Below are 15,407 nucleotides of genomic sequence, written 5' to 3'. Positions count from 1 at the left end.
ACTCCTTTGTTCTTTCCCCTTCACTCATTCAGTGACCTTGGGACTCAGGAGTGGCCAAGGCAGGGAAGCTTATTCGCCTGGCACTGGAGACACACTGGGGCCTCTGTGATAAGCCCTGTGTAGGGATTGTCACGTGACTACCACAGCTGCCCCTAAAGCCCATACTATTGTTATCTTCATTTCACAGATAAAATAACTGAGATTCAGCAAGGTTAAGTCATTTGCCTAAGGACACACAGCTAGGAGATGTCTGGTTGCAGGAATTTGAACCCATACGATCTGAATCCAGAACCTGCACTTTTAACCATTAATTTAGCATCAACAACACGCCAGACATTGTGCTTGGTGCTTAACATCATCTCCAACGCCCTGAGAGGGAGGGGTTATTGGCCCCATTTCATGGATAACGAATCCTGGCTCCCCGCCTGCCCCTCTGAGTGAAGCAGACTGCTATGAGAGTTGGAGCCACTTTATGGAAAGAAGTCTTTGGAGACTGGATGCAGCAAAGCAGCTCTGCTCAAACCAGCTTGCAGTCCGTGGTTTGGGTCATTTCAGGATTCTGAATTTTAACCATTTGGCTGCATCATCAGAGTTCTCAGACAACTTGAAGTAGAATTAACCTAGTACAGAAAATCAATAGAGGGAAAATACCCCATTTACCCTAGCAGTATCAGCAGCAAACATATAATACATGGGGAGGAATTTAAGAAATATAAAGAAAATGTTTTCACTTTATTAAGACATAAAATGGAAAAAAAGCAAAGCCTATTCTTTTACGTGGGAAGTCTCAACATTATGAAGATGTCAGCCTTCCTTAAACCCATCTCTAGATTTATCTAAGATAAAACATGCTTCTGAAGGCTACCCCTCAAGGAATGGGCATGCAGAGAAACCAAGCAAGTCTGGCAAACAGCAACCACCAATAGTTATTGCGAGATTACTAGGTTCCAGGTACCTCAGCTAGGTCCTATAGCATTACCCCCTTTTACAGATGATGAAACTGGCGTTTTAGAAACTTGGTCAAGATCCCACAGGTAGTACAAGCTGGGGGGAAGGGTAAGACCGGAACCCAAACAGTCTTCTTTAAACATTACCTGGTATTGACCTCCTCTTTTGCCCCCAAAGTAGGACGTGGCCTGTCTTTCTTTAAAAAGAGAATCTTGGTCATCTTGAGGAAGTGACATTAGAGATAAGAAATGGCATACCTTTTAATATCACTCCTCAAAAAAGGTTAATGGATGAAAAGAACCTTGTGGTTTTATGACACAATGTGTTTACATATCACTTTGTATATCGCTCTGTTAAAAGACTTATGATGTTATCTTGTCAGTGTCTAAGAGTCTATTCACCTTGTCAGACTATAAGCTCCTTGAGGGCAGAGACTGTACCAATAAGGATGCTTTGGGCCACCAATAACATAATAGCCTACTAATAGGCTCAGATGAAACAGCAATTATGTTACTTAACAAAAGCTTATAGGTTCAGTGGTTCAGTGATTGCAGGCCAGCATTGTCTTTCTCTCCCTTCATGGTTACAATATGGCTGCCCTAGCTCCAGACACTGTATCTTCACCAAAATGTATCTCAAGCAGAAAGCAAGTTAGGAGGGGCAAAAGTCTTTCTTCTTGTGTGCTTTTCTCTTTTCAAAAAGGAAAATAGTTACCAGTAGCCCCTAGACAACTTCCCCTTATGTCTCATAGACTAGAGTTGGGTCACATGACCACACCTTGACCATTAATGAAGAAAGGGGAGTAGGTTTGCCATGACAGGCTTAGAACAGTTATGATTTATTCCCTGAGATTGGGCACATTGCCACCAACACAAAGTCTGGTTTCTGCTACCGGAAACAAGAGGGGATAGTTGTTGGTAGGCAAACAATAGGGAATGTTCCAATGACCGGGTCTGTCGTTCCATCTCTAGTGTCTCATATAGTGCCTGACACACACTGAGTAAATGTTTGTTGAATGAATGAGAGACTGTATTAGTCAGCTCAGGCTGCTGTGGTCCAGACTACAGCCTAGATGACTTAAAAACAGAAGTTTAGTTTTCTCACAGTTCTGGAAGCTGGAAGTCTGAGATCAGGGTGCCAGCACCATGTCTGGTGAGAGAAACTTCATCTGATTTGCAGACAGCCACCTTCTTGCCGTGTCCTCACGGAGAAAAAGAGATTCAGAGCGAGCGAGAGAGAGATTTCTTCTTCTTGTAAGGTCGCAGTCCTATAGAACTAGGGCCCCACTTTTAGGACCTCATTTAAACTTAATTACCTCCTAAAAACTATCTCCAGACCCAGTCACTTTGAGGGGTTAGGGCTTCAACATAGGAATTTTCAGAAAACGCAATTCGGTTCATAGTAGAGACCAAATGAATAAATATATGACAAACAAACGACCCAATGAATGAGTGAATGATCCAGTGAATGACCAAACAAATGAACGGCAGCAGGGATTTCGTTAGATAACATTTCAGTACCAGCAAAGGCAATAGTCTGCAATTTAACATAGAGCTAAAATACACGCTGCCCAAACAAATGAACGGCAGCAGGGATTTCGTTAGATAACATTTCAGTACCAGCAAAGGCAACAGTCTGCAATTTAACATAGAGCTAAAATACACGCTGCAGTTTGACCTCTGGAAAACCTCCCGGAAATGTACTTTCTCCCTTTAGGAATGTGATTGAATGAATAGCATTTGGCATTTCATCACATCATCTTGTGACGCGTTACCCAGCAAAACACGCCACTGATCATCAAAAGGGAGAAAGCCAGTGGACGTGGATGAGCGTAGAAGCACCAGGAAAGCAAAAGTTGGGAGCACACGTTCTGCAGGCGCTAGCCCACAGCGACACCTGCAGGACAGGACGGGCACTCAGACTTCACACCTTGTTCTCAGGCACCACGTGCTCACGTTGAATGCACCGACCTGGACACTAAGTCAAGCCTATCACGTTACAGCTGCCAGCTGAGTGCTCCCCACTGGGCAAGTCTGAATTCTCAGAAAAGTATGGGCACGTTCAAGGCAAAACCTAGACAATCCATCATCAACCAGGAACTCAGCTGTTGTTGTTGTTTTCTTTGAAAAGAATGTTTTCCATAAAAGCCTTGGCTTTTTAAAAAAGCCATGTCTAGCAAAGAAAACATTTCATGTTACCATGGTTTGGATCACATTGGAGAACTATTTTTCTCCCTCTGCTTCAGGGAGAAAGGTTCCAGTGGCAAAACAGTCAACCCAACTGTCCTTGGAGCACTTAATGCTCTTCTCTCCCATTCCACTTTACATGATGTCTGTGTCTATTTTTGTCAACCAATGTTCCTTTAAATTATGAATTCAGCAAAATGAGAAAACCTTCATGGCCAGCCTTGTGGGACTCTGAAGGGGACTTCTGGTTGCGGGTTTTATATCTTACTCAGCAAGAGAAAAAGTGCCATGGTTGTGCCTACCATTTACGAAATCTTTTCTCAGAGTAAAATCAACCCAAGTAACAGAGGAACACAGAGGAACCATGCCAAATGGTGAAAATTAATTCCTCTAACCAGGTCTCAACTATTACATTTTTATAGCACTTGCCATCCTCTATTATCTTTATTATATGTCCCCCATATATACCACCTCTTGGCGCCTCAAGAGCAGAGCTCGCAAGGATTATTGGCAAGAAGAGGGTCCTGGGCAGGATGCTGTTAAAAAAGGTAGTGTTACTGTGTTGGAGTCACAGGACAATGCAAACTCAACTCCACGTGTTCTGGAATGTTCTACAGAGAGAGAAAGAGAAATCATCTAAATAGTGAGGGAGAGTCTAGCCTGCACAACTCTCAGTAAGTATAAGCCCAGGTGCTCATGAGCTGAAAGACATGAATCTACTCTTCCTTCAGTTGGTTTCTGTTCCCATGGCCACTCCTGGTGGGAGCATCTCCCTGGGGTTTGGGAGGGGGGCTCTGACGCCCCATAATTTTCGCCTCATGTCTGGTTTTAGAACGTGAACCCTCCTTGAGGAGGAGGGTTCGACCATAAGCGGACTTGACTGAAGGAAACGGATCAAGGTGTGACCTGGCACCGTTTAGATGCCGCAGACGGGGCTGTGACGGATGGGCTGGTGCACTGCCCAGGTCCCCCTTCAGGACGGAGAGCTCTTTCCTCAGCTGTGGGGAGAGCTGGGGGCCAAAAGCAGTCAGCTGAGTCCTTCTCTGAGGCCTGCTGGCCTTCAGCTGAAGAGGGACGCCTGCGTGAGGCTGCGTAGGAACAGGGGAATCTCACGTAGACGACTGCTTGACGCTGGGGTACAAACCGGCCCCCTCAACCTGGGTCAGTCCAACTCTGCGGGCCTTTCCAGCCCCAGGGCTTCTGCAGAACTGGCTGAGGACGGCATTGCGATGGCGGGCAGGTCAACTCCCCCCTGCCTCATCCTACGTCCCCCACCCCACACAGGTGAGCACGCCTCCAGAAAGCTCCCACCCACCCGTCTCCGTCCTGCAGAACCCAGCCTGCAGCGTGCTCCTGTGTTTGAAACCCTGATTCTAGAGAAAAGGAGAGGACAGTCTATTCTCCCGCAACTCTGCAGAACGGGGTAGAAGCTGATGAAGGAAATCAGACCACACACTCAAGTGGAATTCATTCAGGGCTGGATACAATTTTTCACAAGGATTTTCCTTAAAATGGGAGGCTACCCAGTCTGGGAGTGTCTTCCTGGAAGCTGAACCCTGGGAGCCCAAGGGTCTGGCACCTCCAGGTAGCCAATCCCTACTGACCCAAACTGGAACGTAAGAGTGGGTCAGATCCTTTGTTATAAACAACAAAGCCCAATTTAAATTCTGGCTGATTTAAAGAGAAGAGGGATTTACCAAATTAGGTTGGGCAGTTCACAGCCACCCCGGGGAGGTCAGAACATTGAGCCTAGAGGCCATACGACAGGAGTGATGCCCAGATTGCACTTCTGGGCAGCTCCCTGTGTCACCATCACCGGTCACACACCAAGGCACTGGTATGAACGCAGCAGATGGGACATCCGCGGCCCCCTTTGAAGGTGGGGTGCTCCTCTCCCACATCAACAGAATGAATTCCACACGAGGCTGGCTCCTCCTAGCACTACTTCTCAGCCAATGTCCGAAGATGGCTCGATCTCTTTCCTTGCTACTCACAGCAGCCTGCGGACCAGCAGCACCAGAACCTGCATTTTGACGAGATCCCTGGGTGATTCAGACGCCCAGCGAAGCTAGAGAAGTTCTGGTCTGAGACCATCCCATCCCGGAGGTGGAGCACCTCGGTGGTGCAGACCCCAGCCCTATAACACCACAGGTTAGTGCCCCGAGAAACACAGCACTCAGAACACAGACTCAAGTACTAGAGAGGCAAAGGAAACAAGAGGAGGTAAGGAAGGTTAAGGGCACTCAATTTTGTGATTGAAGAAAAGAATACAATTATAAAGTAGTAAGACTGATTTTTTTTTTTAACCAGGAAATAGAGAGAGATTATGTTTGTACACCATGGAGGGTTTTTTATTCATCATATCTGGTCCTTCGACCAGACGTGGCGGCACCTCTAAGAACTGAGAGCAACATGGATCATTTGTCTTCTATATTCAGAAAATTGCCTTTTATCACTAATTTAACTCAGTTGCTACAACTTGTTAATCAACCATAAGAAAATGGACTTGGAGAAGCAAAATTTTACCCTAAGTTTCCAAAAGAGGTTCCAGCAGAGAGCAAAGAAAGAATGTTCTTTTAAAACACACACACACACACACACACACACACACACACACACACACAAAGTACCTTGACCTGTTCCTTGCACTGAAGTGTTCAGAAAACAAAATAACTCACTCTCTGTTTATAAGATCTTGAAATTCAAGAGATTAAGAGGAAGAGATGTGTGGTTTCATTGTTTTTAATGTTCTTATAACTTTGACACTGAATTTTAAAACTGGAAAATTTACAGAATTTATTTTTAAATTGGGGGTTTTATTTGTTTACTGAGGTGTAGTTGACTTACAATATTGTATTAGTTTCAGGTGTACAGCAAAGTGGTTCAGTTATATCTTTTTTTCAGAATATTTTCCATTATAGGTTATTACAAGATATTGAATATCGTTCCCTGTGCTATACAGTAAATCCTTATTGCTTGTCTATTTTATGTATAGCAGTTTGTATATGTTAATCCCCCACTCCTAATTTATCCCTTCCCCCCTCCCTTTCCCCTTTGGTAACCATACATTTGTTTTCTTTGTCTGTGAGTCTGTTTCTGTTTCATATATAGATTCATTTGTATTATGTTTTTAGATTCCACATTTAAGTGATATCATATAATATTTGTCTTCCTCTGCCTGACTTACTTCGCTGAGTATGATACTCTCTAAGCCCATCTCCGTTGCTGCAAATGACAATATTTCGTTCTTTTTTATGGCTGAGTAATATTCCATTGTATATATACCACATCTTCTTAAGCCAATTGTCTGTTGTTGGGCACTTGGGTTGTTTCCATACCTTGACTATTGTAAATAGTGCTGCTATGAACATTGGGGTGATGTATATTTTCGAATTAGGGTTTTTATCTTTTCTGGATATATGCCCAGGAGTGGGATTACTGGATCACGTGGTAACTCTATTTTTAGTTTTTTAAAGGACCCTCCACACTGTTTTCCATAGTGGCTGGTTCAATTTACATTCCCACCTACAGCTGTTGGCTTTGTTTGTTTGTTTGTTTTTGAATTTGAAAAATGAGAAAGTCAAAAAATGGAGGCTTGGGCTTCCCTGGTGGCGCAGTGGTTGGGAGTCCGCCTGCCGATGCAGGGGACACGGGTTCGTGCCCTGGTCCCACGTGCCGCGGAGCAGCTAAGCCCGTGAGCCATGGCCGCTGGGCCTGCGCGTCCGGAGCCTGTGCTCTGCAACGGGAGAGGCCACAGCAGTGAGAGGCCCGCATACCGCAAAAAAAAAAAAAAAAAAAAAAAAAAAAAAAATGGAGGCTTTTGTGATCCAAAAGTTAAACACAGCCTAGATGAGCATATTTTTTACTGTCACATAGAAATAGAAAGTAGATTAGTATCCTAAGTTGTCAGAGGCTGAGGGAAGTAGCAAACGGGCATTAACGGCAAATGGGGACGGGGTGATGAAAAAGTTCTGGAATTAGACAGTGGTGATGGTTGCACAACCTTGTGAAGATGCTAAAAAACACTGAAATGTACACTTTAAAACCATGAATTTTCTGGTACCTATATCTCAATTTTAAAAAGGTAAAGAGATATTTACAGGCATAAAAAACATTAGGAACCTAGGGTATGAGTAAAAATAATCTTAAAAGTAGTTGGGAAATAAAAGTTTCTCCAAGGCATAGGATTAAAATATCTGGACGCTGAGTTGAAAAAAACAGCTGATTTTCCCCTGCATGACCTTTAGACAAATAAATATATTTATATACAGTACTTGTATGTAAACATACAATTTTAAATCTGCAAATCAACAAAAAGAAAGAGAGAAAAAATGAAGGAAGGAAAGAAGACGGAAGGAAAGAAGCGAAGTGCCTGGTGCACTCGAATGTTCAAAAGGAGGCTGTGACATCATCACGGCAGAGTGAACGCGGTGGCACGTGGCAGTGTTGGTCTGGTGGAGAGAGAACGGGAAGAGTACATGCGAAGGAACAGGAGACCATTGAACAACCAGGTAGGAACTGCCCTCCCATTAGCATCACAGCTAATTAATATTCATGTCTCACTTGTCCGTGTCCCTGCCTTGGCTGAACGTAGGGATTTAAGACCCAGAGGAAAGTCACGTAAAAATGCTAAGACCCCTCAGGCCACACTTGAGTCATCAAAACTCAATTACAAAGTCCCTTGAGGGAATTCCCTGGTGGTCCAGTGGTTAGGACTCAGGCTTTCACTGCCATGGGCCTGGGTTCAATCCCCGGTCAGGGAACTAAGATCCCACAAGCTGCACAGCTCCCCCCAAAGAAAAAGCACCTCCATGATGTCATCCATCAGGTGTCCCACGCCCCTGGTATGATGTGACAAGAAGGCACCTCACCTGCATGCTATTCTTTCCAGAAACCCATGACCCCCAGTCTAACCCTGAGAAAAACAGGGGACAAGCCAAATTGAGAGACCTTCTACAAAACACCTGACCAGCCCTCCTCCGACTGCCAGAGTCACGGAAATCAGGGAAAGACTGAAACTGTCACATACTGGAAGGGACCAAGGGGACAATCTGTGACGTCTTTCTTGGGGTGGAAGAACAATGTGCTCATGATGAACAACCATACAATCCTTGATCCAATTTCCAGGCTCTCTTGAAGCTAGGGTAGAGCATGTGACCCAGCTCTAGCCAACGAGGCATAATCATAATTCTACTGTGAAGAAAGAATTCTACTAATTCTTTGTGAAGAAAGGTGTCTCTCTCTTCATATAAGGTAACAAATTCCACCAGCCTCCGTTTTCGCAGGGTCGGTGGTGAGGAGCCTCGATGGTTAGTGGTGTCATGGAGGAGATGGAGCTTGAAGAGCAGGGTGAGGGCCACAGGAACCGGAGGGAAACCAGGAGAATGTGGTGCAGTCAGAGCCAAGAGAAGGATCTAGAAGGAAGGAGTGAGCGATGGTGCCAGATGTTGCTGAGTCAACAAGGCTTTCAATGATAAGGAGGTCACCAGTGCCCTGGGCAAACCTGTTTCTACGGAGCCACCGAGGCAGCAGCCGAGAGTGAATGGATTGAGGAAGAAGATGGAGAAGAATGGAGAAAGCCTGTATCCACAACTCTTTCAAGAACGTTAGCTGTGAGGGGAGGGAGAGGGCTGAGGAGAGGCTGCAAGAATAGATGAAGCAGCCAAGACATGGGAGCAACCGAAGTGTCCATCAACAGAGGAATGGATAAAGAAGATGTGGTCTATACATACAATGGACTCTTAGCCATGAAAAGAATGAAATACTTCGACTTGCAGCAACATGGATGGACCTAGAGACCATCATACTAAGGGAAGTCAGTCAGACAGAGAAAGACAAATCATATGATATCGCTTGTATGTGGAATCTAACGACCATGGCACACTCATCTCTTCCGATAGTTTCAAGATGGCATCATCCTCAAAAAGACAAAAGAATAAAATTTAAAAACACATTTTAGTTAAACTGTCTCCCAGAACAGAAGAAGAAAATAAAGGAAAATAGAAACTTTTCTTGTGTGGGTGGTAAGAGCAATCAACAGAGTACAAATTATAAGGGGGGCTTCAAGGAGAGGGAATAAAGTTGAAGCTGGTGATGATAAGAACAAAATGTCGGTCCAGGCTGAGGAAGCAATTAAGGATGCCTAGGAAAACTGAAAAAATGCTCAGCAACGGGTCCCAAGTTGCCAACCTGGATACACAAGAGCCGTTAGCTTTGGGTGGTTCTTAGGACTTCTAGGCGACAAAGGAAGAGCCAGGAAGCTGAAAATGGGCTGCACATAATGTATCTTCATAAGTTTAACGCTTTCAGAAAGGATGTCATTCACTAACATGATAGCACATCATTAGCAATTCTTTACGTGACTATAATCCATTTACAACACAGGGAACACTACTGCAATCGTATTTTTAACAACTTATTAGAGTATACTTATATACCATAAAATTCACCCATTTTAAGAGCACAAGTGAATGATTTTTAGTAAGTGTATCGAGTTGTGCAGCCATAACCATAATCCAGTTTTCCGACATCTTCGTCACCTCAGTTATGTCCATTTATAGTTAAACGCCATTGCCAGCCCTAGTCCTAGGCAATTACTTATCTACTTTCTGTCTTTATAGATTTGCCTTTTCTGGACAGACACTTCATATAAATGGAAACATACAAAATGTCGTCTTTTATGTCTGACTTCTTTTACTTAGTGTAATGTTTTCGAGGTTCATTCCTGTTGTGTACGTATCAGTATTTCGTTCCTTTTTAATTGATGAACAGTGCACCATCATCTGGATGTACTACACCTTGTCTATCCTCACCAGCTGATGGACATTACATTGTTTCCACAATCTGACTACTGTGAAAATGTTGCTATGGACATTCCCATTCAAGAATTTGTGTGGACATATGTTTTCATTTCTCTTGGGTAGGTATCTAGGAGAGCAGTTACTGAGAGTCATATAGTAAATTTATGTTCAGCTTTTTACATTTTTGATAATTGTTTTCCAAAGTGGCTCTACTTCGATAATATTTGATGTGGTCAATTTTGCTAGATGCTATTATATAAAGAGGAGTGAGACAGTTCCTACCCACAAGTGGCATAAGGTCTAATAGGAGAGAAGATTATAGATAAAATTACAGACAAATGGAGTCACTTCCTGAGAGTACATAAAAAGTAGGGTCTATCAGTTTTTTATACAATTAAGATGGTCTAGAATGGAAAAAAGAAAGCTATGAGCTTCTTCCTTTCAAACATTTATTGAGCACCTGATATGATTCTGATAGAAATTAGAGATGACTAAATATGGTCTTGTTTCAGGGATTGAGTTCAGCTGAATCACTTGCTGTACACCAGAAACTGACGCAACATTGTAAATCAACTATACCTCGATTTAGAAATAAATAAAAATAAAAGACACTTTATCAAGGTTGCTGCTGTGGGTGATGAGGGCTCAATGTCATGGGACATCCTGGGGCAGAATGTGGGTGGAGCCCCTTCGACCTGGGACCTGAGCAACGGACCTTGTGATTTGAAACCAACCTTGCAGGGAACTGTCCAGCAAGAGGCGGCTGAAATCAGAAGTGGGCCGAGGAGTGAATGGAGATGCAGGCATCAGAGGAATCTCCTCCTCAGAAACAATTAGGATCAATGACAACATTAGAGCGTTGGCTCGAATGACCTCTGGCCAGTGCCGTCCCATGTCGGTGGGATGGGATGTGACCTATAATCATGTAACAGTCTGCATGTCACGAGGGAGAGGAAGGAGTGCCCAACCCTGTCGGTTCTGGGGCAAAGGGGACAGGGTGGTTGAAGGGAAAATAAGAAAGTGGCCCCAAAAAAAAACCTGACATTTGAGCTGGGTCTTGAAGAATAAGAGGAATGTGTCAGGCACCACATTCAGGAAGAGCTTTTTGGATAGAGAGAACACCCAAGTGGATTATTTCTTAGGATAAGAATCTTGTTACAATTTATTGTAACAGATTCAAAACAGGCACCCACACATGTGCCAACAACATATCAAGACACTGACAGAGACTTTCGTGTCTCGCAATTGTTGTTAATGAAGCCAATTCATTTATAGAAGATTCAACTACAAAGTAAGGCTGTATTTGTGTTGCTCCCTCAGGAAAGCAGAGATAGGCGTTTACAGGAGAACAAATCAACACTCGTTAGCAATGAGGGTACCTCTAAGAATGCAGGTTTGAAGTGCCAGCCCCCATCTGCTCTCTCTCAAGGATGCTAAAATCGGAGGACAGAAGCAGAGAAAGATGGTCAGGGCTCAGCCCAGGCCAAGCAGAGAGCAGGGAAAAGACCTAGTAGTCTTAGCTTTACAGGTAAGATGAGTGTCCCTGAAACCACAGACCAGGACAGTACAAACATACCTCTGGATGTGAGCCTGAGGGCGAGGAAAGAAACCCCCAAAAGGGTGAGGACTCTGTTTTCCCCAACCGGGAACATGCGTGGCTTTAGCATCAGAAATAAAGTCACTTTGTTGAAAATAAGTAGAAGTATTTCTCATGCCCCCTCAGTTCACGGACTGGGATCCACATTCCGGTGTATTTCTTTATTTTAGTAGAAACTGAAAATGATGAGACTATCCCCAAACACTAGGAATGCGTGAAAGTGTTCTTCTGACACTCTCCGCTGAATTTGATATCTTTTTCATTCCTGTCAATCTGAAGTCTCCTTTCGATTCGCATTTCCCCGACTCCCCAGAAGGCTGACTATCTTTTCATAGGTTTACTAGCCACTTGCATTTCCTCTTCAGTGAATTCCTATTCCTATCTTTTGCCCTGTGTTCTAAGAGGTAAATCATCTTTTTCTTACTAATGTGAATGTATTCTTTGTACAGAAGAGACAGTAATCTTTGCCTATGGCAAGTGTCTCCTTCCTGTTTGTCTTCTGACTTTGTTTATGTTGATTTTTTTTTCCACACTTAATTTCTGGTTACTCATCTTGCTAAGAAGACCTCTCCAGCCCAACGTGTTATAAATATTCTAAATTTCCTTCTATTTCATATGCATATTTCTTCTATCTAATACACACGCACAGTCACAGTCACACTCACATACATAGTTGGATGAGAGTTGGATGGTTAGAGCATCGATCCACCTGGAATTGATGTGCGGGTATGTGGCAGGTGAGGCAGCAAAGCGACGCAGTGGGTCCAGAGTTCACACCGCCCTCCTGTGCAGCATCACGTTTGACATGACCTAAGCATTAAAGTCAACTGCTAAATTCTGCCTTTTACATTCTCCAGCTCAAATGGCATCTCCATCCTCCCTGTTACTTAAGAAGGAAGCGGAGGTGTTCCCTGGGCTGGCCCTCTCCCACCATACCATGTACCATCACACTCAAATCTCCAGGCCCCTACGTCCTAAATATCTCTGTCCACTCCTCCCATGGCCCCATGGTCACCTCCTTGCTTCAGGCCACCATCGGCTCGCCCTGAATCTCTGCAGCCCTGGCCTCCCAGGCTCCGGGCTCATCCCCTCCCAATCCAGTCTCCACTGTGCAATGAGGACTCTTTCTAAAATGCAAACCCCATCTCATCTCTTCCACAGCCCCTGCAGCCTTCAGGATACAGTCCAAACTCCCACATGTGGCTGTCCTTCAAGACCCAGGCACCTCTCGCCTTAAAAATAATAATAATAATTGCAGTCTCATTTCTCAAGTTGTGTCACCCAGCTCCACACCCCGGCCAGAGAAAACCATTTAAAGCTCTTCAAAAACATCAAGCTTGCTTTTCCGTAGATCTCAACCTTGGCTATGTCCCCCCGTCACCCGTCAAAAGTTGAAAACACACTTGCCCAGGTCCTGGCCCTGGGTGATTCTGATTCAGGAGGTCAAGTGCAACCCCCGCGCCCACATTCTACAGATGATTCCCACGGCCAGGGTGCAGAACCGCTGCTTGTAGCCTCTAGGCTGTAGGCATGTTATTACCTTTTCCCAGAATCCTCTTCTACCTCCTTGACCCCAGTCCCCACTCACCACCGAGTATCGCCTCTAATTCCTTGACGTCAAAGCTTAGATACTCCTTCCTCCAGGAATTTCCTTTGACCATCCACGCTAGGGGGCCGCCTCCAGGCTCCCCCAGCCCCCTGGCATTCCCCGATTCAAGCATTCATCACACTGTAATATCATTGCCTGATTTCTCGTCTCCCACCCCGGACTCTGAGTTTGGGGGAAACAGGGACAGCGTGTCTGTCTTGCTCACCGCTGAACCTCCCACACTGGGCAGAAACCCGACACGTGGTAGGTGCTTAATAAATGTTTGCTACCCAACCCCCACCCCCCCAAAAAAAATAAAAATGAATGAACAAATAAATGGATGAAAGGATGGCTGTGGCCATTTCCATGACAAATAAACACTGCTCAGCCAAGCCAGCGAACAGATGAGCAGCCTGGCCTGCAGAGGGCGCCAGGCGGCTTTTTAATCTCTTTCCAAGCCCTGGAGCCGCACTGCTGTCAGTCAGAGAGGCGCCCGGTGCTCAGTGGTCATTTCGCTGCGCTGAAGATTAAGTAGGAATTGTTTGCCTCCGGCCAATGTATAAAAACTGAGTGCTCACCCCTCACTCCTAACAACAGGTACCACATCCTCTGTCTTGCTATGAAAACCGCCATAACTGTAGCAGCCAGTGGCTGGTTTTTTATTCCCAGGTGGAGATGTGAGAGGGGCTAAGAGGGAGAGAGAAGGAAGGAAGGTAAGAAGGGAGGGAGGTAAGACAGAGTGTCTATAAAACTGTTTGTCCTGGAGAAGCAGAGGAAAGTTCTCCGTACGTCTCCAAGCTGACTCTCCCTCTCTCTCTCCTCTCTCTCTCTCTCCCTTCCTCCTTTTATGCTGCGGAAGAACAAAATCTAAGTCTAGACTGGACAAGCATCCAAAGCAAAGCTCTGGAGGAAGATTTCTTCCCTTTCCCGTAATCTGCAGCAGGAGCCGCAGCCTCTGGACCCTGCTGGAGCCCCGGCTGCGATCAGCCGTCTGTCGGCAATGAATGCTTCGCGCCGCCTGCTCTCTGCTCAGCCAGCGCTGCCTAATGGCTCCGGGCACCTTTCCTTCGGCAACCAGAGCAGCAGGAGCTTCTGCGAGCAGGTTTTCATCAAGCCGGAGGTCTTCTTGGCTCTGGGCATCATCAGCCTGCTGGAGAACATCCTGGTCATCCTGGCCGTGCTCAGGAACAGCAACCTGCACTCTCCCATGTACCTCTTCCTCTGCAGCCTGGCCGTGGCCGACATGCTGGTGAGCGTGTCCAACGCCCTGGAGACGGCCATGATCGCCGTCGTCCACAGCGACTACCTGACCTTCGAGGACCAGCTCCTCCGGCACATGGACAACGTCTTCGACTCCATGATCTGCATCTCCCTGGTGGCCTCCATCTGCAACCTCCTGGCCATCGCCGTGGACAGGTACGTCAGCATCTTCTACGCGCTCCGCTACCACAGCGTCATGACGGCGAGGAGGGCGCTCGGCCTGATCGCGGCCATCTGGCTGTGCTGTGGCGTCTGCGGCGTGGCGTTCATCGTCCACTCTGAGAGCAAGACGGTCATCGCGTGCCTCGTCACCATGTTCCTCGGCATGCTGCTGCTCATGGGCACCCTCTACGTGCACATGTTCCTCTTCGCGCGGCTGCACGCCAAGCGCATCGCGGCGCTGCCCCCCGCCGTTGGGGCGGCGCCGCCGCAGCACTCGTGCGTGAGGGGGGCCGCCACCATCACCATCCTGCTGGGGGTGTTCGTCTTCTGCTGGGCCCCCTTCTTTCTCCACCTCGTCCTCATCATAACCTGCCCCACCAACCCCTACTGCGTCTGCTACACCGCCCACTTCAACACCTACCTGGTCCTCATCATGTGCAACTCCATCATCGACCCCCTGATCTACGCCTTCCGCAGCCCGGAGCTGCGCAACACCTTCAAGGAGATGCTCTGCAGCTGCGACGGCATGAACGTTGGATAGGATGCAGGACCACAGGAAGCGTTATCGGTCTGATCACTTTTGACCCTCCATCCAGCCAAAGTGTTCAAAAAGAAGGGGCAAAAAAAAATACTTAAAAGACATAAAAGTGTGTTAGCAGTCATGGTCGCTTGTGTCTTTTTGTTGTTGCTGTTGCTGTTTGGGGGGTTGGGGGGGGGGCGTTTTTCTGGCCACGCCAGGTCTCAGTTGCGGCAGGCAGGATCTTTGTTGCAGCATGCAAACTCTTCGTTGCGGCATGTGGGTGGGATCGAATTCCCTGACCAGGGATCGAACCCGGGCCCCCTGCACGGGAAGCGTGGAGTCTTAG

General features: G+C 46.1%; 1 protein-coding gene across 1 annotated transcript; it reads left to right on the top strand.

The window, feature by feature from the left end:
• Positions 1–14,119: 14,119 nt before the first annotated feature.
• Positions 14,120–15,082, top strand: MC3R (melanocortin 3 receptor). The gene has a single exon (XM_059039190.2). The coding sequence runs from the start codon at positions 14,120–14,122 to the stop codon at positions 15,080–15,082; it is 963 nt and encodes a 320-aa protein (XP_058895173.1).
• Positions 15,083–15,407: the final 325 nt, after the last annotated feature.

The sequence above is a fragment of the Kogia breviceps genome, chromosome 14 (genome assembly GCF_026419965.1).
Source record: "Kogia breviceps isolate mKogBre1 chromosome 14, mKogBre1 haplotype 1, whole genome shotgun sequence".
In the NCBI taxonomy this organism is placed as follows: domain Eukaryota; kingdom Metazoa; phylum Chordata; class Mammalia; order Artiodactyla; family Physeteridae; genus Kogia; species Kogia breviceps.
This window is presented reverse-complemented; position numbering and strand designations above follow the sequence as displayed.